Source organism: Lynx rufus, unplaced genomic scaffold (assembly GCF_022079265.1).
Source record: "Lynx rufus isolate CCGP_SWC_20201006 ecotype Redwood Valley unplaced genomic scaffold, mLynRuf1.p SCAF_5, whole genome shotgun sequence".
Lineage (NCBI taxonomy): Eukaryota > Metazoa > Chordata > Mammalia > Carnivora > Felidae > Lynx > Lynx rufus.
The window spans coordinates 109,674,045-109,697,877 of record NW_025814867.1 but is presented as its reverse complement, the minus strand read 5'-3'; the positions used below and the strand labels follow the sequence as shown (position 1 = coordinate 109,697,877).

The window sequence follows — 23,833 nt, the reverse complement described above, 5'->3', positions numbered from 1 at the left end:
CTAGCATATGATGGGGAGTGGCAAGAGACAATCCTTGAATTGAGTGTTGGAGTACTTGACTAGGAAACAAAAATGTAATGATTGGTCTATGCTACCTACACAAGCCGCTCACTCTAAAGGGATTGGTAATTAGGTAGTGGAAAAAATTTGCAAAGTCCAGTGAAGTGGCTAACTGATGTTAAGAAAGCTGTAGTGGGACTCCTGGGTGGCTCAGGCGGTTAAGCATCCGACTTCGGCTCAGGTCATGATGTCACAGTTTGTGGGTTCGAGCCCTGTGCCCATCTCCTGTGCTGACAGCTCAGAGCCTGGAGCCTGCTTTGGATTCTGGGTCTCCCTCTCGCTCTGCCCCTTCCCCGGTCATGCTTGGTCTCTCTCAAAAATAAAAAATTTTTAAAAATTAAAAAAAAAAAAAGCTGTAGTTACTGGTGCCTAGGTGGCTCAGTCGGTTAAAGGTGGGACTTTGGCTCAGGTCACGATCCGCGATTCCTGAGTTCAAGCCCCACCTTGAGCTCTGCACTTACAACTCAGAGTATGGAGCCTGTTTTGGATTCTGTGTCTCCCTCTCTGTGTTCCTCCCCTGCTTGTGCGCTCGCTCTCTCTCTCTCTCTCTCTCTCTCTCTCTCTCTCGTAAGTAAACAAACAAACAAACAAAAAGAAAGCTGTAGTTTTGTTGAAACCAGTCTTAAGAATGAGTTAATAGTGCCTGGCTGGCTCAGTTGGTGGAGCATCCGGCTCTTGATCTCGGGATTGTGAGTTTGAACCCCACGTTGGCTATAGAGATTACTTAAAAATAAAATCTTAAAAAAGAGAAAAGAATGAGTAAATAGAAATCAGCATGGAATTGAAAAGCAAAGAGGAGGAATTTGACAGCCTGACCAACTCTGACCAGGTTTTCAGAATACCTGATATACTTGGAGGATATTATCTAAATAGATGATGGGCAGATGGATGCCTCAAGCTTCCATGGTTTGATGAATTTAGTCAACTCTGACATTCATACATCTCTCTTTGTTTTAAATCGATGCTGATTAAACAAATGTTTGAGAAAGAAAGAAAGAAAGAAAGAAAGAAAGAAAGAAAGAAAGAAAGAAAGAAAAAGAAAAAGGAAGGAAGGAAGAAAACCACCTGAGTAGAATAGAAGATAGAGCCAAGATTTACCTGCAGGAATTTGGTCCACTGAACCCTGGAATTTATAGTCCCTTCTCAAGCATTTTAGGAATATTTTATTTTACTGGTCTTCAAAATTATGTTTGGCTTGAGTAGTTCTGCGGAGGAAACACAGGAAACTAGATCTTAGGGATTTTAGTTCTTTTACTCTTTCCTGGAGGTCATTCTTGAGCTGGCATTTCAGGGTTCTTTGTAACACATTGTGTGTATCACACCTTATATTATGCTCACATGCTCTTAGAATAAGAAAGTGTGGGGTACCTGGGTCATTCAGTCAGTTAAGCATGTGACTCTTGATTTTGGCTCAGGTATGATCTCAGGCTTGTGGGATTGAGCCTCACGTTGATCTCTGTGCTGGGTATGGAGCCTGCTTGGGATTCCCTCTCTCTGCCTCCTCCTGCTCATGCTCTCTCTTTCTCAAAATAAATAAACATTAAAAAAAACTATACAGCATTAAAAATTATGAAGCTTTCTTTAAAATTATGAAGCATTAGTGGGGTGCCTAGCTGGCTCAATTAGTGGAGTATTACACTCTTGATCTCTGAGTTGTGAGTTCTAGCCCCACATCGGGTATAGAGATTACTTTTAAAAAATAAAATTATAAACCATTATTAAAATTACAAATTATGAAGTATTCTATAAAATCTAAATCTATGGGGTGCCTGGGTGACTCAGTTGGTTAAGTGTCCGACTTCAGCTCAGGTCATGATCTCACAGCTCCTGAGTTCAAGCCCACATCAGGCTATGAGCTGAGAGCTCAGAGCCTGGAGCCTGCTTTGGATTCTGTGTCTCCCTGTCTCTCTGTGCCTCCCCTGCTCATGCTCTGTCTTTCTCTCCTCCAAAAATAAATAAACAAAAAAAAATTTTTTTTTAAATCTAAATCTAATCAAGTCTTCATATCTATCAACTATATGAAATATGGAGGACAGGAACATGTGAAACAATTCCATAGGGATGCAACTGGCATCTATAGGATGACTTAAACTCTTCAACAATATGTAAATTGAAAGGAGAGAGATTAGAGCCTATCCAATTGACAAGACAAGCTGCATAAATAATTTTCATGGCCTGGTGTAAAATGAAAGTGGTGTCTCCTTTTTCAAATAGCAGGATAAAGGTATAAAATATTAATCTCTTTCCTGTCTTCAGTAATCTGTCTCTTGACCTTTCATGGTGGTTTTTCATTTGCTGTTTAACTTCATGCTCCCTTAGGCAAGGACATTCGCTAGGGCCTTGCAGCCCCTCACAGGTGCCCAGGGACCTGCCCTGTGACTTGATGCGTGCATTGGAACAGGCAAGGCCAAGCCAGCTCTTGGGTTGCCCCTCCTGCTGGTCTCTGGACCAACATGTTGCACCCCACAACAGGGGGGCGGGGGCGGTGTCCAGCTGGCCATCTCCTTCCACCCGGTACCCCCCTGCCTAACCCACAGGGAATGGGCAATCCCCTGGGATGTGTTATGTATCTGGGTCTTGGAAGGGGGTGGGCAGCAAGCCGCTTTTGGAATGCATGGCAGTGTGGCTACCTTTGGTGAGTGGCAGAATCAGCCACTCTCAGAACCCATCCCTAGAAAATGAGGAGGCTGCAGGAAGTGGACCTGCGGGTGAGCTGAGGCTCCAAGCCCCAGGCACATGCCCCATTGTCCCCATTGTACTTCACCTACAGAACAGAAATTCAAGGACAGATTTACAGCTATCCTAGACAGTTAATGCAGAGCATTAAACCCCAAGTGTGGGATGCACCTAAGTGTCAGGCCCTGTGTGACTGCATTGGTTGCACAACTTGAAGCTGGCTCTACCTATGGATTAAAAGAGATTTAAGAACTTCTGCAACCAATTGCAACATATGGACCTTATTTGAGGCCTGATTTGAACAAACATGCTGGACAGACCATATGGGGTAATTTGAATACTGATTGGATTTTGGATGATACTTAGACTTACTGTTAATCCTTTAGGTGTTCTAATTGTACTGTGGTCATGTTTAATTTTGAAAAGTGTTCTTATACTTCTAGATACATACTAAATATTTATAGATGAAATAGCATGATGGTTGGGATTTGTCTTAATATAAGGGAGCAGCCAGTGGCTAAGGGCATGGATGAAAAAATGACCAGGAATGGATAATAGTTGAAGCTGGTGTTGAGTTGGAGGGTTCATTAAAATAGTCTCTATATTGTTATGTACTCTTTTAATTACTTTTCCCTGATAAAACATTTCAAACAATTCTAATGTGCTTTGGGATAGAAAGATTTAAGTCCCACAATTCGATCCTGGAAAATAGGGAGGGTAAGCACCATTTGTATTATTTTGTAACTAAAAAATTTTTTTAATTAAAAAATTACTTATACAAGAACAGCAGCTGTATTCATAACAAATACAGGAAACACTGTAGGTGCCCCATCAATAAGTGAATATATAAGTAAACAGTAATATATATTTATACAATGGACTACTACACAGAAATAAAATGGAATGAACTTAAAAAAAAATGTTTATTTATTTATTTTGAGAGAGAGAGAGAGAGCAGGGGAGGGGCAGAGAGAGAGGAAGAGACAAAATCCAAAAAAAGGCTTTGTGCTCTCAGCTGTCAGCACACAGCCCGATGCAGGGCTCGATCTCACGAATGGTGAGATCATGACCTGACCCAAAATCAAGAGTCAGGTTGCTTAACCGACTGAGCCAACTAGGCACCCCTAAAATGGAATGAACTTTTGATTTACACATCAATATGAGTATGAAAAACATTGTGCTAAGTGGAAGAAGTCTTACCCCCAAAAAAGTACCACTGTATGATTCCATGTATATCAAGTTCTACACCATGCAAAACTAATTTTTGATGGGAAAAAATCAGAACTGTGGTTACTTCTGGGTGGGAAGGGAAGGATTGAGCCAGAAGGTATATAAGGGAGATTTCTGGTAATGGTACTGTTCTATGTCTATAGATTGTGGGTTAATTACACAGTTGGTCAAAACTCAGGGGATGTTCGCTAAGATTTGAGGATTTTATTGGATGTGAATTTTACTTTAAAAGAAATGAAACTAAATAAATAATGAGTACTAGTTAATGAAATACTGGCTTAAGTAAATAGGGAGAAGTATAGTGAATGGATGGAGGAGATAGATAAATGGAAAGATGTATGATAAAACAAGCATAATAAAATGTCAATAAGAGAATCAAAGTAGTGAGTTTATGAGTACTCACGGTAAAATCCTTTCAAATTATCTATATGTTGGAAATTTTTTGTTATAAAATGTTGGTAAAATAATTAAAGGGAGCCATCTTCTGGAAGAAATTGGTATTACTGATTGGCTCAAAAATGCAAGAAGGAAGCATGGTGTTTGTATCCTTCAGTATGTAGTAACTGCTTATTATTTGTCACATATTCTATTGGTTCTCACTCATGTGCTCAAGCTATCTTCTTTGACTGGAAATCTTTCCTCCCTTCAACTGGCTAACTTCCTGCTCAGATTTTTAATTCATCCAAAGAGGTTTATAAATAGTAAATATTTTAGAATTTGTGGGCTAACAAGCAAAATTGAGGATGTTATATAGGCACTTATATAATAATAGAAAAAAATTTTCACAACATTTTCATTGATTAAATTTAAAATATAATGACAGTTTTGAGTATGAGTTTTGGTAAAACAACTCTTTTAAAGAGAAAAATGAAATTCTTTTGGGGGGAGGTAGAAGATAGACATTTCTCTTAATTAGGGTTTAAAGTTATTCCCTACCATTAAAATCAATTACAAATGTTTGACTCTCAATCCTGATCTGTAATGAGATTTTACATACTTCATCTTTGAAAAATGTGTTTTCACCCAGATAAATACTGCTCAAAACTAATACCAATCCAAGGGCATATGATAATTGAGCATGTCAATCTTTTAGAAGTCAATTACAGAAGTAGATTATTCTTTTGATATTTTCTTTTTAGCATGATTAATAATTATTTCCAATTGAAAGTTAAATGAAAGCTAATTGCACAGTGAAGTGGGTCTTAAAATATGGAATTTTCCTTTGTATTTGCATGGAGATCTTTCAATACCACTAAAATTATAGTTTGAGCTCAAAAATATAACCACTGCAAATCTGTTTGAGAATGGAGATCTTGCTTTTTGATTTAACTTGTAAATCTACTAATGTTATTTTTTGTCAAAATACCTTAGAATAAGTTTTGCATGTAAGTGCTGTGTTGTTTTATAATTTTAGGTTGAGTTCATTAAGAAGCGTCATTAAATGATCAAAACTAGCAAATTAGCAAAAACTAATTCTAAAGCCTTTCTGTCAGTGTTCCATAATAGTAGTTAGGAGGGTTCTTTTCATTTAGAGAGACGTCAATCTTGACCCTGAGTTAAAAAAAAAATCACAATAAAACATTATTAAATGCTGTGTGGTAGGGCAAGTCGGGATATTCAGTGCCTAATTCTGACAAGATTTCATGGAAGTCCATGAGAACAAATGAAGTTTATTATTAACACTACTGGTTCAATAACACATGGTAGATTCAAATGTTTTCCACAAAGTACCTGTTGATTGATAATACAATAATGGTATAACCATAGAATTTAGCACCTTACATATTCACAAGTGTTGAAAATGTGTCAAACGGAGCCTTTTTCTACTTACATAAGTTGTAACACATCATAGCTGATTTCACTTCAGATGTAATTAATTAGTGTTTTCTCTACTTCTTTAACAATATTGTCACCTGTTTCATGTAGCCTGTTCATAGAAGCTATTCTTCAGTCGTTTCAAACATTGATTTCTGGAACAAATGGGCACAAATAAGCTGTATCAATAACACCTGTCCATTCATTAAGAGCCATGGGAAACCATTCAAAATAATTTGCCCTCACCAAATAACTTAAACTGCCTATTGATGTTGTTCCCAGCATCTTTAACACTTAAAGCAGCTGTTCACACCTAAAGGCTAATGGTCTTAAACCAGTTTATTTTTTCTAGATATATTTCTTCAGCTGCTGCAAACATCATTTAATTAACATACCATAAGTAAATGACTTTCTTTGCCTGTCTAACAAATGAGCCACGGGCTCTTTTCTCTCATTTCTTTCTTTGAAGAAATTTTACTATGAGGAGACATCAAAATTTTCTAACTTTTCTGATTGATTCCTGTGGTTTGGGAATGTTGTGATGGCTGTTTAGTCTGGTGGGTAGACATATCTTGCATTCTTTAAACACAGAGAATGGTTCACTGCAGAATAATCATAATATTTTGCCATCTAATTTGACAACAAAATAATCCACACTTAACCATACCTTAAAGATGGAATATTTTAAGTCTACATTTTTCTTTTTCTTTTTTTTTAATATGATAGGTATATGTTGGTAATAAAACAAACCAATAAATTGTCACAGTATGGTAATAACGCATGGCACTTGAAATCGTGTCAGGTAAAAATGTGTTGTGGTGATTTGTAGTAGGTAATGGAAGTGATAAGAATGCCACATATGGTCTCAATCATGAGTTCTTTATTGTATGGTAAATGCAGCCATTAACAACAGGTAAATAAGTATGGCTTATTCCAAAAATATATTATTTATGGACACTGAAATTTGAATTAAATATAATTTTAGGTGTCATTAAATGTTATTCTTTTGATTTTTTCCAGTCACTTAAAATGTAAAAGCTAGGTGTGCAGTGTGCTCTCTCTCTTGCAAAATAAACTTAAAAAGAAAAGAAAATCCTATAATAATATTTGGACAGAGGAGCGGCTTGCTCTGCCTTATTATTATAAAAAGGCTCAGTTGGAATTCTTTCCAGAGAGTCGGGCTGAACAAATAGTGAGTTCTCCCAGAGAGAGGAAACAAAACAGACGGGGGAACCAATCAATGATTGTCTCCACCATGCCCACTGTATGTAAACGGTTAGCTCACCATTCTTCAAAGCAACAAGATTTCAGGAAGGTGGACAGAAACAGTCTTATAAATTATAATAGACAGATAAAATAATTACTTCTAAATAAATGGAAGGGCCAAAACAATGAATATAGAGGAGTTAGCCATGTCAAGATGAGATACTAAAATTTTTATTTTTTCCACATGTAATAATCAGCTAATATGAGAAAAGAAACAGGTGGAAATATAAATAATTTCAAGAATAAAGCTACTGTGAGATATTTTTCAGGTGCCTTTAACTAATTAACTGGAAAGAAGTTGTTTCTTGTTTAAAAGAGTGATAAAGGGATTCTTGACATTTTAATTTCATTCATTCTCTTTTGAAGTGTTTCCAAAAGGCAGTGGAACCTATAAAAGTGATTCATCATATTCCCAATTGAAAATTAAGTGAATGTGTAAATAAAAAGTTCCAAGTTTCATTTGTACTTGGAAGACTGCTTAAAAGCTCAAAAAGTTCATTTATAAGAGTGGTAGTTTTTACCCCCCCCCCAACTTGATTCATTTTTTAAACTATTTTTTTCTTAACTTTGTTTATTTAGAGAGAGAGAATACCACGCAGGCTCTGCACTGTCAGCACAGAGCCTGACACGGGACTTGATCCCACGAACATGAGATCATGACCTGAGCTAATATCGGGAGTCAGACGCCGAATTGACTGAGCCACCCAGGTGTCCCTAGTTTCTATTTTAAAATAGTGTAGCATATATCTGTTTATTTTTAAAAATATATTACTGTAGGGGCGCCAGGGCGGCTCAGTCAGTTAAGTGTCTGACTTTGGCTCAGGTTATGATCTCACAATTGAGTTTCAGCCCCCTGTCAGGCTCTGTACTGACAGCTTGGAGCCTAGACCCTGCTTCAGATTCTGTGTCTCCTCTCTCTCTGCCCCTCCCCTGCTTACACTCTGCCCTGCTCTCTTACTTACAAATAAGTAAATTAATAAAAACATTAAAAAATAAAAGATATACTTGTAAAAATTTTAGAAAATGACAGGCAAGCTAGAGGCACCTGGGTAGCTCAATCAGTTGGGTGTCAGACTCTAGATTTCGGCTCAGGTCATGATCCTGGGAGCATGGGATGAAGTCCTGTGTTGGGCTCTATGCTGAGTGTGGAGCCTGCTTAAGATTCTCTCTCTCCCTGGGCCTCTCCTCCCCTCTCCTCACCTGGCACTCTCTTTCAAAACAAAAACAAAAACCCACATGCAAGGGAAAAGTAATGTCTCCGTAATCTTCCTACCCAGAGAAGTCCCTGTTAACGTGTTGATTTGTTTCTTACCAATCTCTCACTTTTTTTAAAGTTTATTTTATTTTGAGAGACAGAAATAGAGAAGGGCAGAGAGAGAGCGAGAGAGAGAATCCCAAGCAGGCCCCTCACAGTCAGCACAGAGCCCAATTTAGGGTTCAATCTCTCCAACTGTGAGATCATGACCTGAGCCAAAATCAAGAGTCAGATGCTTAACAGACTGAGCCCCCAGGTGTCCCTCTTTTCAATCTCTTATATATCTAGACCCCTGCCTCCCATATTTTTTTAAAACAAAAATGAGTATATACCGTACATAGATTTGGGACTGCTGTTTTCAAGAAATAGGTTTTGAAAATTTCCCTGTGGTCAAATTTTTGGTCATCTCATACCTTTTAACTTTTTTTTTTGCTTTTCTTCCTTTCCAGTTGAGAGAATAATATCAAGTAGAAATGAAGTATATTGATATGCTGAGGAATGCAAATATGTTAACTTTTTTCTTCTGAAATTATACTTTTAAAACTTTGAAATCACTAAGATTTTCATATTTAACTACAATACAAAATCTATAATACAGAAAGAATACGAATAATAATAATATCTTTAAAATACAAACTCCCACCGGGCACCTGCCTGGTTCAGTTAGTAGAACATGCAACTCTTAATCTCAGGGTCATGAGTTCAAATCCCATGTTGGGCATGGAGCCTACTTAAAATACAATTTTAAAAAAAGAAGAAGAAATAAAACTAGAGTAAAGAAAATGTTATGAAGAAAATCAGAAATTCCCTTTCATGCCTTCAAATGAAATTATAAACTCAAAAGGCTACTTTATATAGATATTCTCTAGAAGGAATTGGCAAACTATGGCCCATGGACCAAATCCAGCCTACCTCCTGCTTTTGGACAGTCTACAGCTAATCATCGTTTTTACATTTTATTTATGTATTTATTTTTTAAGTTTTTAAAATGTATTTATTTTTTAAATGTTTATTTTTGAGAGAGACAGAATGAGTGAGTGTGAGTGGGGGAGGGGCAGAGAGAGAGGAAGACACAGAATCCCAAGCAGGCACCAGAGGCTGTCAGCACAGAGTCTGATGCAGGGCTCAAACTCACGAGAACCATGAGATCATGACCTGAGCTAAAGTCGGACGCTTAGCCAACTGAGCCACCCAGGTGCCCCAATTTATTTATTTTTTTTGAGAGAAAGAGAGTGTGAAAGCGGGGGTCGGGGGGGGGGCAGAGAGAGAGAGAGATGGACAGAGGATCTGAAGCGGGCTCTGTGTGGACAGCAGAGAGCCCAGTGTGGGGCCTGAACTCATAAACTGTGAGATCATGACCTAAGACAAAGGCAGATGCTTAACCAACTGAGCCACCCAGGTGCCCCTACATTTTATTTTTTTTAAGTATATAGTATTTTTTAAAGTTTATTTATTTTATTTGAGAGAAAGAACAGGGAGGGAGAGAGAGAATCCCAAGCAGCCTCTGCACTGTCAGCACAGAGCCTAACATGGGGTTCAAACTCATAAACCATGAGATCATGACCTGAGCAGAAACCAAGAGTGGGTTACTTAACTGACTGAGCCGTCCAGGAGCCCCCACTCCTGAAAGTTTATAGCAATAGCAGAACCAGAGTTTTGTCTGGTTTATCTGACCCAGGATCTGGATGAAAGTATTCCTATTATAGAGTCAACTAAGTATAGTCATGGATTTTTAAAAGACTGGCTAGATGTTCCTGGGCACAGTCCCATATCCTAAGTGAACCAGCAACCCTTTAAAATCACACCACAGTAACTCTTTTGTGCTTCAGATACAGCTTGTACATCTAATTTATTTAACTAAATTGCCTCATCTTATATATATGTTAAACCTTGCAAGCTCAAATCAAGTAGGAGGATTCTGCTGACCAACACTATGAACCTTTCAACAAAGGAGCATTTGGGGGGGGGAGGGTCAGGCCTAGGCCCCACAACACTTTCCTTTGTATCAGCACAGTGTACCTGATCTCTGCAAGGGCTGATAGCCCTGAGTCATCCCCTGCATCTGTAATGCAGCTGCCCAGTGCTACTGGCATTATCTAAGTAAAACCCCTATTAGCATGTTAATCCCCTCCTCAAACACTTCCCTCTTGAAATTCAACTTTCAAGAGCCAAAATAATCTGGCCTCACATACCTCCCACCATTCATTCCACTAATTTTCATTTGGCGTTTTTGAGTGAGGGATGGACAAAATGAACCTTGTGTTTTAGAAGGTTAAACTGCTCATGTAACAAGGATGAACTGAAGACTAGAATAGTGGTAGGAAGGAGACTGTTGTAATCGTGAATGGTAACCTTTAACAGAGCAGTTTCAGGAGAGTATTATATACAAGTTTAGATAACACAAATAGAGAAGAAACTGGAACAACACTTGTGGGTAGTGCAATATATCTTCACAAAACAAAGGAGGCTTTCTCATTAGGATGAGAACTTATATTTGAAAAAAAAGTAAGTATAATAACTTTGAAGATTTAAAGCTTTAAAACTACAAACTCTTCCAATAATTTAGGCTGGCTGGGTTTGAGGACCCAGAGGGGGTCCTGTAGGAACAGCCAATGCAATCCTTGGCTTTATACAAGGCGGAAATCAAACAGCAGCTGGGAGGAAGTGAAAGTAGCATTTATTGAAGATCTAGAGAGGGCAGATACAGACCGAGCATCTAGGAGACTCAGAAAGGAAAAGGAGAATGAGTCTCATCTTTGCTTGGGGTCTGGAGTTTTTACTGAGGATGTTGGTCTGGTGTACATGTTCTGTCAGGCATCCAGGAACTGGTCAAAACAAGGGCAAGTGCTCAGGTGTCCTTCATGAGTCGTTTATGCCTTGGAGCCAGTGGTCCTGGTGTCAAGGTGTCTGGAGTCAGTGGTCTTAGAAGATGTTCATGATGACCTCGCTCCTTAGATGTTACTTTTGTGCTGGAAGATTCCAAAGAAATCATTAACTCCTTGACATGTACAAGGACATACATTACTGGTACTATAAGCCACGTATAGGGGAGCCATGTAGGTCCTAGCAAGAATATAAGAAGGAAAAGGAGAAAAAAATGCAGGTTTTTTTTCATGAGGTTCCTTTAGTTCCCATATCATTACAAGAATTTTAACACTGTAAAGATTTTGAAAATGTGCTAATTTTTTTTTATTAAAAAAATCTTTATGTGAAGGTTTAGGTGCATAAAAGTAAACATTTTCTTCTTTGGTTAGTAGTTACTGGCAGACTCTTATGGTCCTGCTCCCTTATCTGTGACTTATGACATGGAAAGAGGAACTGTCACTATGATATATCTATTCATGGAAAATCTACAAATCCTGAATGAATATTAACATTCCTTATTATTATTTGTTATTATTTAATAAGTGTTACACACAATAACAAAACCCAAAGAGTGCAAAAAGTTATACACTGATAGGTTCATGTATTTTGTCTGTCCACTTGTCTGGAAGAAAGGCTGCAACCCTTTCAGATTATTGAAGTGGTTTGTAAATCAAAAAGAAGTTTAGAACCAAAGTTAAAGAATTTCAATAAGAAAATTCTTCAATAGGGGCGCCTGGTTGCCTCAGTCTGTTAAGTGTCTGAATCTTGATATTGATATCACTGTTCATGAGTTTGAGCCCCGAGGGCAGCTCTGCGCTGTCAGTGAGGAGACTGCTTGGGATTCATTCTCTCTGTCTCTCTCCCTCTTGCTCAACAAAACAAAACAAAACAAAACAAAACAAAACAAAACAATAACAACAAAACAAAACAAAAAACAACCAAAAACAAAAAAACTTGCAAGAGGGAACTTTACTCCTCAGGTATCCTCTGGGCTACCAGGATCCCCCTCCCAAGTCATTACCCTGCTAAATTAGAGAGAACTGTAAACACTTTCTCTCTCTCTGTGCCAGAGACTCCCCTCAATTCTCACGAGATATTCCGGGAACAAAAGTAGGAGACAGTATTCAGACTTACTTTGTTCTTACACCTATATGGTAAAATTGTACTTTCTAGGTAAGGTGTCTCTTGGTTAGAAGAGAAAGATTCCTAGTCTTAATTACCTCTTCAGAACTAGGAAATTTGTCTTCAGACTAAATCAGTGGGAAATTGAGTGAAAAAAGGAGTTAAGGCAGGTGTAGTCACAGAGATAGGAGAACCCAGGAAGGAGGGAATGCTCACAGGATCAAGGGCCTGGAAATCTAAAAGTGTGAGTTACCAGATTTCCCCAAACACAAATGATCAGAGATTTTCTACAATGCTGTTCCAGCAAGAGGGGAGTTCATAATAAAGGTTGCAAGGGGAATGGAGGCATGTGTACTAGAAATTGAAGTTCCCTTTGTACCTTCTGTACTGCTATTAGGTTAGTTTTTCACTTCTTTTGAGAATAACCTCATTACCACATACCCTCACCTGCAGCCTGTGCTAATGTCTTTCATGTACTTCTGAATCGTTTTAGAGTCTACACATCTTTTAAGCCCTAGCTCCGTTTCACTTCCTCCTTCAAGTCTTTGAAGATTGTTGTTTCTGTCTTTCTCCATTTGCTGAGATCTTTCTGTGTTTATAGTTGCAATCATGCTAGTTATCAGGAAATAGTTATATCAAAGGTGTAAGCCTCCCGTAGCGTTGGGAAGTGTAATTCTTGAATTTGGAGACTATGTTGTAAACTTCTCTTGTATACTCCTTGGAAAAATCCTAGGTTCATACTTATTAAATATACACCCAGGTCTAAATTTCTGTTAAATATTCAAGAACCACTTAAAAATACTTTATAGAACTTTCTATCCCAGAATGCTTTAAATTTTCATATGAAATGTATCCATTTTGACTATCTCAACAAGATCTCCCAAGGCATTCTTATAGCAGAGTTGAAAACTTTCAACTTATTCAGAATTGTCAAAAGAAGGGGCAGCCACCTCTGCAGTGAGAGGACTTCTAACACGGAGCGCTCAAATTCGGTCTGCATTAAATAGCGACCTTATAATTATCTCAATGGGAAAAGTGTCAAATTTCGGAGACACCTAGAAAAGGGAGTGAAACGATCATCTAACAATACAGTTGCTTATTTGTCAGAAAAGGGAGCTGACCCGAGTTCCCGAACACACTGCGGCTCAGACTCCAACCCGGGTTTTACACCATTAGGTGCAGACCAGCCAATTGGGCCGTCTGGTTGCCGTGCATCCTGGGAGCTGTAGTTTCCGGCTGCTGCCTCCTGACTACAGGCTCCCCCAAGCAGCTGGAGGACGGTTGCTTGGTATTATTAGCAAGCGGGAAGTATGGCGGTGGCGTGCGTCGACGCGGCTTTGCCTCCTGGAGATGGTAAGGCGATCCTCACCCTTAAGACCTAACGTTTACTCCACGGAACTAAGTTAAATAGTTACCTGGTGGAGAGAAGAAGCCTGGGTTTAGGTGTGCAGTTCTGTACCAGTTCTTTCGATGCGGGACTGTGGGCGTCGCGGAGCCGCGCTCCCTTCTGGGAGTTGTAGTTCCTGAGTGTTGCCTAGTTCTGCGGATTTGCGGAAAGGGTCGACCTGGGGACTACATCCCCAGGGTCCTTCGCGTGGCCGGGCTTCCTGGCTCCCGCGCTTCTGAAGCTGCTTGGGTGGTTGATTTCGGGCTGCGGTGACCTTTCTTGGATGTTTACTTCGAATTTTGGATGCCCAAGTGAAAACTGCCGGATCTCCCTCTTTAGCTTTGCCTGTCTCCTTTTCCCCTAGCTTCCTATCACGTTTAAGAAACCGTCTTTCAACCACAGCTCCCTGACCGACGTTAAACCCTTTTTTGGAAGTGTCCGATGGCTGTGATAAAATCTAGGGGGACCTAGAGGCCACAGTTCTACACCCCTTGTTCTGCAGACCAGGTCCTGGAATCGGGTTTGGTGGCCACCCAGCGGAGCGCAGGGTGTGGATGCTTCTGTGACCGGGAGTCGCCGGGCATGAGCCGAGCTCCTTTGTTTTGGTTACGGCTCTGAGGCTCCGCTACAGCCTACTGGGTCGGGGGCTGGTCGAGTCCTCTCTCCAAAGCTTGGATCTGGGGGTCATTATCTGAGGGCCGTAACTTCTCGGAGTATGTGTGGGGGAGGAAATCGATAGTTCCAAGGGGTCTGTCGACCCCGTGCAAAGACTACATTTTCATTGCACAGCACACAGCTTTCACCAAATTCTCAGAGAATCCCGTGACAACCCCTCCCCGCCCCCCCCCCCCCCCCCCGCCAATGCTAGAATCCATTAGACAATGAAAAAACGTTGAAACCTTTCAGGAGAGCAATCTCGCATAATTATTTCCCACAGTAATCTTAATCTGGGTATAAATTTGAAATTGGCAGTTTCTGTGGCCCCACCCCTTTTTGATATCTGCTTCTCTTAAACTGCACCCCCCCCCCCCCAGCCCACCACGGGAACTACAGTGATAGCAGTAAACATTTAAGGAGTACTTTTTATGTGAGCCAGATGATGTTCTGAGGCTTTTTTTTTTTAATATCTCATTTTCTCTGTAGAACAACATTGTAAGGCAAATATTATTATCATCCCCATGTTATAGAGTGGAAAAGTGAGCCCCAAAGAGATCGATAACCTGCCCAAGATAGCACAATGGTTAACCCGGGGAAATAGGATTTGAAACGTCTGTGAAACTAAATTACTTTATTGGCTTCTGTGGGCCAGGAATGGGGCTAAGTTTTGTTCATATCATTTCGTTTTTTTATCCCCACCTTAATCAAGTGTATTGTTCTCAATTCATAGATAAATTAACTGAACTATGATTTTTAAAATAATCGGGGACTTTAGGATATACTGGTAATTAGATTGCAAGCAGGTTGATCTCTATCAAAAGATTAGTTCCATTAAAAAAAAATACAATCATTACTTAGCCACAAAATATGGGATAGTTCATATTTAAATGTGAAGCATTCCACAGCATAACATCATAGAAACTTGAGTAGAATATCACAGGTTTTTAGGTGTAATTTTTGATATTTCTGAGAGAAAGTGAATAATTTCAATCTGTGGTCTTTTAGAACTCGATTGCTTTAGTTTTTAAATCTTGATATTTATTATGCCCTGGTGTTTTTTAACCTTAAATATAGAGATTTTATGAATATAATTCCATCCCTATGCTCAACCATTGTATTTGTGTTTTCTAACAATTTCTCTTCTATTTTCAAGGATCAGTGGTCAACTGGTCAGGACAGGGACTACAGAAATTAAGTCCAAACTTACCCTGTGAAGCTGATATTCATACTTTGATTCTGGATAAAAATCAAATTATTAAATTGGAAAATCTTGAGAAATGTAGACGATTAATACAGGTAGGTATTGCTATCTGGGGAAATAGTTATATACAACCAGTTTATTATTATACAAAACAATAAAATAACCTAACAAAAAGTAACTATACAGGCCTGGAAAGCAGTAAATGTTATCTTAAATTTTTACATGACAGTTTTCCTTGAAGATGAACATTTATTTATGTGCTGCATTTAAAATAGACTAGAAAAAGAAGCATTTGTTAAAAAAGGAAATATTTTATGTTGGCAAAGCATTGTGTTGCTAAGATAACCTTTTATGTTATGACAGAGGTAAAGAGTTTGTTCATTCATTCTTTCAATTAATGTTTATTGGTCTCCCCTTATATATCTAGTACTGCTCTAGATTTTGCCAGACATTATAAGGACCTCATTCTTGTGGAGCTTATATTCTCAAGTAATTTCTCTGTTAAAAGTGTTTTCTTTTGAATAGTTGGAGAGGTTCTGATGGCTCAGTTTTATGTATATTCTCCATTGCTTAGGAACAACTTACAACAACAAGCACTGTAGAGTATTTAGACAAAATATGTGAAAAGTTCAAACTGGGTTTGTATATTTGGGAATATTTGGCCATGTAAACAAATCTTTTTAACCATTGTCATGTGAAAATAATATGCATGTTTTACTGAGAATAATGATATCTTTTCCTTTCCACAGTTGTCAGTGGCTAATAATCGGCTGGTGCGAATGATGGGTGTGGCCAAACTGACCCAACTCAGGGTGTTAAATTTGCCTCATAATAGCATTGGCTATGTGGAAGGGCTAAAGGATCTAGTACATTTGGAATGGCTGAATTTGGCAGGAAATAATCTCAAGGTGAATTTTTTTTTTAAATTTTTTAATGTTTATTTATTTTTGAGAGAGAGAGAGAGAGCCAGAGCATGAGCAGGGGAGGGGCTGAGAGGGAGAGGGAGACACAGACTCCGAAGCAGGCTCCAGGCTCTCAGCTGTCAGCACAGAGCCCTACACAGGGCTTGAACCCACGAACTGTGAGATCATGACCTGAGCCAAACTCAGGCACCCAACGGACCAAGCCACCCAGGTGCCCCGAATTGTTTCTTTTTTTAATTTACAAAGGTATTCACTATAATAGTGAATACAGAAATAAATAGAATAAAACGTGAAAGTACCTACTCCCACTTCCCAGGGATCATTTCAGTTTAACATAAACTGAAAAAATAATTTATTTTGAAACACATAACACAGTCCCATAGTGTTTTCAATGTGGACAAAGAATCTATATTATACTTAGAGGAATAGATCAAACAGTAGAATGGAATGTTAGGAGGGACACTGTATCATGCTGCATTAAGCTTTGAATAAACGTTCAATAATATAGTAGAGAATATACTGTTTTAAAAGTAAAGAGAGGGTGTTGTATGCAAGCGATGAGTCACAGAATCAACCCCCAAAACCAAGAGCACACTGTATACACTGTATGTTAGCCAACTTGACAATAAATTATATTAAAAATAAATAAATGCAAAATAAAAGTCAAGAGATCTGGACTCTAGTCCTGCTTTCACCACTTAGTAGCTCTAAAATTTTGGTAAGTTAAAATCTCTGTGTCCTATTTTTTGATATGTTAGATGAGGGACTCAATTAAATGATAGTAATAGCTGACTTATTGATCAGTTAATTAATGCTAGATGCTATTCTAAGCACCTTAACTGTCAACTCATTCAATGTCATGACAGCCTATGAAGTAGGTATAGTCATTATGTCCATTACATAAATGAGAAACTGAGATCCAGAGAGGTAAAGTAACTTGCTTAAGGTCACATAGCCAGGAAGTTACAGAGCCAGGATTTGAATCCATCCAGTTTGGTTCCACTCTTTACTTATAAACTCTATACTATACCAACTGTCATGTGTTATCACTAAGGTTTTTTCAAGCTATAAATATCTGGGATGACATGGTTCTACTCTCAGAGGGATAATGAGGGTGGAAGCTTGTTACATAAGAATTTACCAAATTCTATTATTACTGCCCCCTCTTTCTCTTGCTAAGCTCTCCTCCTCTGCTTACAATTGGAAGCAGAGGAGACGAGGAACTAGGGAAGAATTTCGTTTTTTGATTTTGTGTGATGCTTTTCTTGTGACAGGCCATAGAACAAATCAGTAGCTGCACAGCTCTACAGCACCTTGATTTATCAGACAATAACATACCCCAGATTGGTGATCTATCGAAATTGGTATCACTGAAGGTAAGTCTGTTTGCTATGTCATTTCTGAAATTTTATATTAATATACCAAAAGAAAGTGATCTGATTGGCCTAAAATCATCCTACTCTGTATGAAGAACAGATCGTAACTTCTGATAAAAATTCTATTAGAGTACCAGAAATGAAGTATGAAATACTCTGTTGTTAGTTTCTGTAATTGATTTATTTTAATTAAAACTGATCATTGTAGTTAAGGTTAATTCTTATTTGCCATCCTTTGAACATAATGAAGTCCCCTTTATGTCTAATCAGCCAACACTAGCAGCGTAGCTATGTAATATGTAACATATTGGGCTGACATGTGATCATTCCTGAACTTGAATCTGTTTTTTGACACTCGGAATGGCTGTTTTTTGAGTAATAGTTATCACTAAGTTATCAAAAGTAACTTCACTTTAATTTAAAAAGTAAACCTGTAATATATAGCACTTTTTATGGAGGGGAATGAATTATGCAATCAAATAAGTAACAGTTGCAATTGAAGCTTCAAAAACATGTAGGCTTTTTCCATATTTTTGCATCGTTGGATATTATTAGCATTAGGTGAATTTGTTAAACCTTAGAAGCAGTGTTATTAACTCACCGTTCCCCATGTCTTGAGCATAAATCATTTTTAGCAGCAATTACTGTTAACAATCTGATGTGTCCATATACTAAGAGAATTCAAATGAACTAAGGATTTTTTTTTTCCTGGAATGATTATTTTATCAGAACCCTGGGTATTCAAAGCCTTTAGTTATTCATTGTTGCTGACATAATTTGAATCAGCTTTATATGCAAATAGCATGTTCTACCTTTCTTAAGCTTTTAGCTTTCAAGAGAATACAGTTGTAAATTGTGGGTTGTGGGTTACCTCTCTCTTTTGGAAAATTTGCTTTATGTGTGATTTTTTTTTAAGTTTATTTATTTATTTTGAGAGAGAGAGTGCAAGCAGAGGAGGGACAGAGAGAGAGAGGGAGAGAGTGAATCCCAAGCTCTCAGCGCAAAGCTCAACATGGGGCTGGATCTCACAAGCTGTGAGATCATGACCTGAGCCAAGATCAAGAGTCAGACGCTCAACTGACTGAGCCACCCAGGCACCCATATATGTGATTCTTTTAATGTTATCTTTCACTTTTCTCACTCTTTATTTTGATTTTGTATTAAAGATTTTATTTTTAAGTAATCTTTCTACCCATTGTGGGATTGAACTCATAACCCATGAGATCAAGAGTTGCATGCTCTACTGACCAATCCACCCAGGTGCCCCTATTTTGATGTTTTAAAAGGAAATGAACAATATGTTGGAAATTGTTCAAGTTTTAATAACTTAAATCTCAAAAAATGCTAGTTGCTATACCAAGTGTGTGTTCTTGGACACATCTTTAAACGTTCTTGAGCTCAGAATGTGGACACGAAAAGAGAAAGTTGGATTAGAAGACCACCTAGGACCCTTGCAGCGTTATTAATCTTTGCTTTGTAAGTGATGAAAAGTATAATAAAATAGGTCCGTTTATTTTTCATACTCACCATTTTGGTTATGTCAAAATAGATACATTTGTAATTTTTTCATTTGTAATTTCATTCTGTTTTTACCTTCAAGACCCTGCTTTTACATGGAAACATCATCACTTCTCTTAGAATGGCACCAGCTTATCTACCCAGAAGTCTTGCTATACTTTCCTTGGCAGAAAATGAAATCCGCGACCTAAATGAGGTAAAATTTGAGGGTATTTTGTGGGATCCAGGAAGCTGCAAAGAATAGAAGAGATGCAGGATAAAGTTGTGAGCTCACTTGTGAACTGTGAGCATCTTGGAAGACACTACCATTAAGATGAAACACTGGACTCAAGATGATCGTTATTTTTCTTTCTACTTTTTTTTAATGTCAGTGGGTCATTAACGCTTCATTTCATTTGTAATGCTGCAACTTTTGTTCCATTTGGAAAGGATTTGTGGTAGATGTATATATACATTAAAGGGGTCAATAAAGGACACTCTACCTTTCTCTGGCTACTATGTTTTCAAGATAGGATTTTCTCTATTAGGAAACATTGCTGATACTTTGTAAGCGGTTTTGTGAAGCAAGGACAGATGGTCATATTGATGGAATTTTGGAAGCCTTTGGATAATATAAGAGTGGTACTTGTTGCTTTTCAGAACAAGAGGGAAATTGTTGCATTCTCAAACTGCCAAAGATGTGTAATCAACAATGGAAGCCCTGTGCTTGATAATGAATAGTCTATTTCATTCAACAAAGATATCCTTTGTTTCAGATCTCTTTTTTGGCATCCTTAACTGAGTTGGAACAGTTGTCAATCATGAACAATCCTTGTGTGATGGCAACACCGTCCATTCCAGGGTTTGACTATCGGCCATACATCGTCAGCTGGTGCTTAAACCTCAGAGTCCTAGATGGATATGTGATTTCTCAGAAGGAAAGGTGAACATGACCTCTTTAATATCACATTAATCATGGAAGTTACCTTAAAGACCATTTCTAGCTGGCTACAGATTAATAAACGAAATATTTCTTAAAACGTGCATTTAGAAATTAAGATCATTAATGCAATCATATGGCAAACTATATGCTGGTCGTTTAGGATTTTCTATCCTAAGAAGGGATAAGATATAAATATCAGCCCCAGATGCTGGGGCTAGTGAGTTTAACTTAGTGCCCAACTTACAATTTGATTTCTAAAAGGTCTTTTGTTGGTTGTTCAGGGGCTTGGAGCATTTTTTTTTTTTTTAATGTTTATTTATTTTTGAGAGAGAGAGAGAGAGAGACAGAGCACAAGTGGGGCAGGGGCAGAGAGAGAGGGAGACACAGAATCCAAAGTAGGCTCCAGGCTCTGAGCTGTCAGCACAGAGCCTGATGCGGGGCCTGAACTCACAAACCACGAGATCATGACCTGAGCTGAAGCTGGATGTTCAACCGACTGAGCCACCCAGTCACCCCTGGTGCGTTTTCTGTAGAAATCATGTTATGGATGCTATATAGGGTCTCAGATCAATCCCACAAAAGCTTCTAATCCATCCTATATGTAAGGGCGGTATTAATAATAGGACCCAACTACCATTTATAACAGTGATTCCGTGGGAAAATTCCTGCCAAGTTCCCATTTGGAACTGGTAGTAGGCATGCTGATTGGTCCTCCCCTACTCCTCCCTGTGAAGCAGCAGAAGTGGAACTCCCCTATCCCTCTAATCATGGATGGTTTCTACACTTGGAGCTGGTACCTCTGCATGATGGGGTATTCTGGACGCTGACATGTGGTCAGTGGAATCAGAGCTTTAGGGGAGATAAGAAACTAGGATGTGGACAAGAGGGGGAGAGCAGAGTTAAAGGGTATGAGAATTGAGATGAGTGTATTCTCTTCACTGTGCCTCATTTCACCTCCCCCTCTCACTGCATACCTACATGCACTCATGGACTCAACATGTATGTTATTTCTTACCATTTCTCTCCATCTGTACTAGAGACTGATAGTAGCTGCTTGAGGGGTATGCCCGTGGGAGGATGAGTGGTAGATTACTGACAGGGCTTTCCTTTTCCTTCTTCCTGCTGCTTCATCTAGTTGCTGAATAAGGCATGGGGCAGTGAGGAATGGCAGTCAGGACCTACATAGTGTAGGGGAGGGACATGTGTAGGGTCTAGTTTGCCTACAAAAAAGTGTGGCTTGTCTTTTGCAGTGTGTTGCTGTGTACTCAGAAACCTTATTTTGTTTTCAACTATGGGTAGTTCTAAAGCTTGAATATGGGTTTACTCTGATTATCTTCTCTAGCTCTTCCTTTAACAGAAAAAATACTTGTCAGATTTTTCTATGCAAGTATGACTGGCAACATTTTCATGTAGGAGGCAGGAGGTGAGATGGGCAGAGATAAGACTTTGGTATAAAAAGAGACCTGGGAAAAGGGACAAGAGAAGGCTTCGCATCTTTCCCTCCCACCTATTAGCTATGTGGCCTGGACAAGTTCCTTAGTTTCTGCGAGCCTTTGTTTTCTCATCTGTAAAATGTGGATAATAGCTTTCAAGAATGAGGATGAGGAGGGGCGCCTGGGTGGCGCAGTCGGTTAAGCGTCCGACTTCAGCCAGGTCACGATCTCGCAGTCCGTGAGTTCGAGCCCCGCGTCGGGCTCTGGGCTGATGGCTCGGAGCCTGGAGCCTGTTTCCGATTCTGTGTCTCCCTCTCTCTCTGCCCCTCCCCCGTTCATGCTCTGTCTCTCTCTGTCCCAAAAATAAATAAACGTTGAAAAAAAAAAAAAAAGAATGAGGATGAGGATAATGCATATAGCATAATACTGATCATATAATAGGTGCTTAATAAAGGATAATTGTCAGTATTACTTAAAGATAGAGACTGAAAATTGAGGTGTTTCATAGAAACTAAAGCAAATGCTAAAAAGCAGAAGATATTTGGGGTGCCTGGCTGACTCAGTTGGTAGAGCATGTGACTTATTTGTTTGTTTGTTTATATTTTTATTTTTGAGAGGGGGAGAGAGAGAGAGAGAAAACGTGAGCAAGGAGGGACAGAGAGGGGGACAGAGGATCTGAAGCAGGCTCTGCAGTGACAGCAGCGAGCCCAGTGTGGGGCTTGAACTCACAAAATGTGAGATCATGACCTGAGCTGAAGTCAGACGTTTAACCAGCTGAGCCACCCAGGTGTCTAGAACACGTGACTCTTGATCTCAGAGTAATGAGTTCAAGACCCACATTGGACATAAAGCTAACTTAAAAAAAAAAAAAAAAGAGATGAGAAGATGAATTGTTGAATAGATGAATAATAATGCAAAGGCTATGTTTGTACACTGTGGAAATAGTTTTAATACAAGTGACTTTAAGATGAATTTGCATTTTTTTTTTTAACTTTCTCTGATTTCAGAGATTTCAGGAAGTAGAGAAGAAGTAGGCTTTCACTGGGGTGGTCTTTCCGTGGGGTCATCCTACACTAAATAAGTATGGAATGAAGGAAGAGTTGGGAGGATAGCACAATAGCAACAGATTCTACCCACCCTCCTGCCCCAACATTTAAAAAAACTGCAAGGTATCACATAATTCAGATATAGTTAAAAAATAATATTTAAAAATACCTACATAGTCACCCCTGAGAGTAAGAATAGAACATAGTGAGGTGCCTGGGTGGCTCAGTTGGTTAAGCATCCGACTCTTGATTTAGGCTCAGGTCATGGTCTCGAGGTTCATAAGCCCGAGCCCCACATTGGGCTCTGCGCTGACAGTGCAGAGCTTGCTTGGGATTCTCTCGTTCCTCCTCTCTCTCTGCCCCTCCCCCACTCACACTGTCTTCTGTCTCTCTCAAAATTAATAAATAAACTTTAAAAAAAAAAAACAACCCACAACTCTGGAAGTTTTGTTTAGGAGGGCGGAATTATTATAAGGGAGAGCTGTCATATGAGTAGCCTGAGCAGTGTTCAACACATTTTCCTGGTCAACCTTAGGGATTGCCCTGAAGGACAGGAAGGAATTTCCAGTTTTTGTATCTACCCAGCCTGTTGTTTGCGAGGAACATCCAGATTAAAAATTTTCTTCATTATGAAAAGTATCCCAGGTTCTTGGATGACTTCAGGTAGCCACATGTTGAATGTGTGTGTCACTGGAAAGAGTAAGTTGAGCTGTCAGCCACTCCTGTGGTGCTGTGACTGAGTGCTTTCTCAGAGAGAGGCACACCTGTGCAAAGACCAGCACCTTTGTGTAGGAACTCAGTATTTGGAGTTCTTTTGGAATTTGTTTCCATTTGTTTTATTATTTATGCGTCCTAGTCCCAAGCTACACCTCTGTTGTTTAGTTGGAGATCAGAAGTTACAGAGCAGAATTTTGGAGTAGAGAGAGTACCATAGTGAACACCTAAATACCCACCATACTCCTTCAGCAATTACCAACTTTGCCTATCTTGTTTCATGTATTGCCCACTTTTTTTGTTGGACTATTTTATTATTTTTAAAAAATGATTATTTATTTTGACACAGTGAGCAAGGAGGGGAGGG

The 23,833-nt window shown here is 39.0% G+C and overlaps 1 protein-coding gene across 1 annotated transcript in view; it reads left to right on the top strand.

Moving 5' to 3' along the window:
- The first annotated feature begins 13,561 nt into the window (after positions 1-13,561).
- The window catches only part of CEP97 (centrosomal protein 97), a 28,429-nt gene continuing 18,157 nt past the window's right edge, over positions 13,562-23,833 (top strand). Inside the window, exons 1-6 of the mRNA XM_047099998.1 lie at positions 13,562-13,642; positions 15,487-15,629; positions 16,284-16,442; positions 17,732-17,833; positions 19,434-19,547; positions 20,107-20,273. Of these exons, the coding sequence (XP_046955954.1) occupies positions 13,600-13,642; positions 15,487-15,629; positions 16,284-16,442; positions 17,732-17,833; positions 19,434-19,547; positions 20,107-20,273 (728 nt within the window). The 5' untranslated portion in view covers positions 13,562-13,599. The remainder of the gene's footprint in view (positions 13,643-15,486; positions 15,630-16,283; positions 16,443-17,731; positions 17,834-19,433; positions 19,548-20,106; positions 20,274-23,833) is intronic.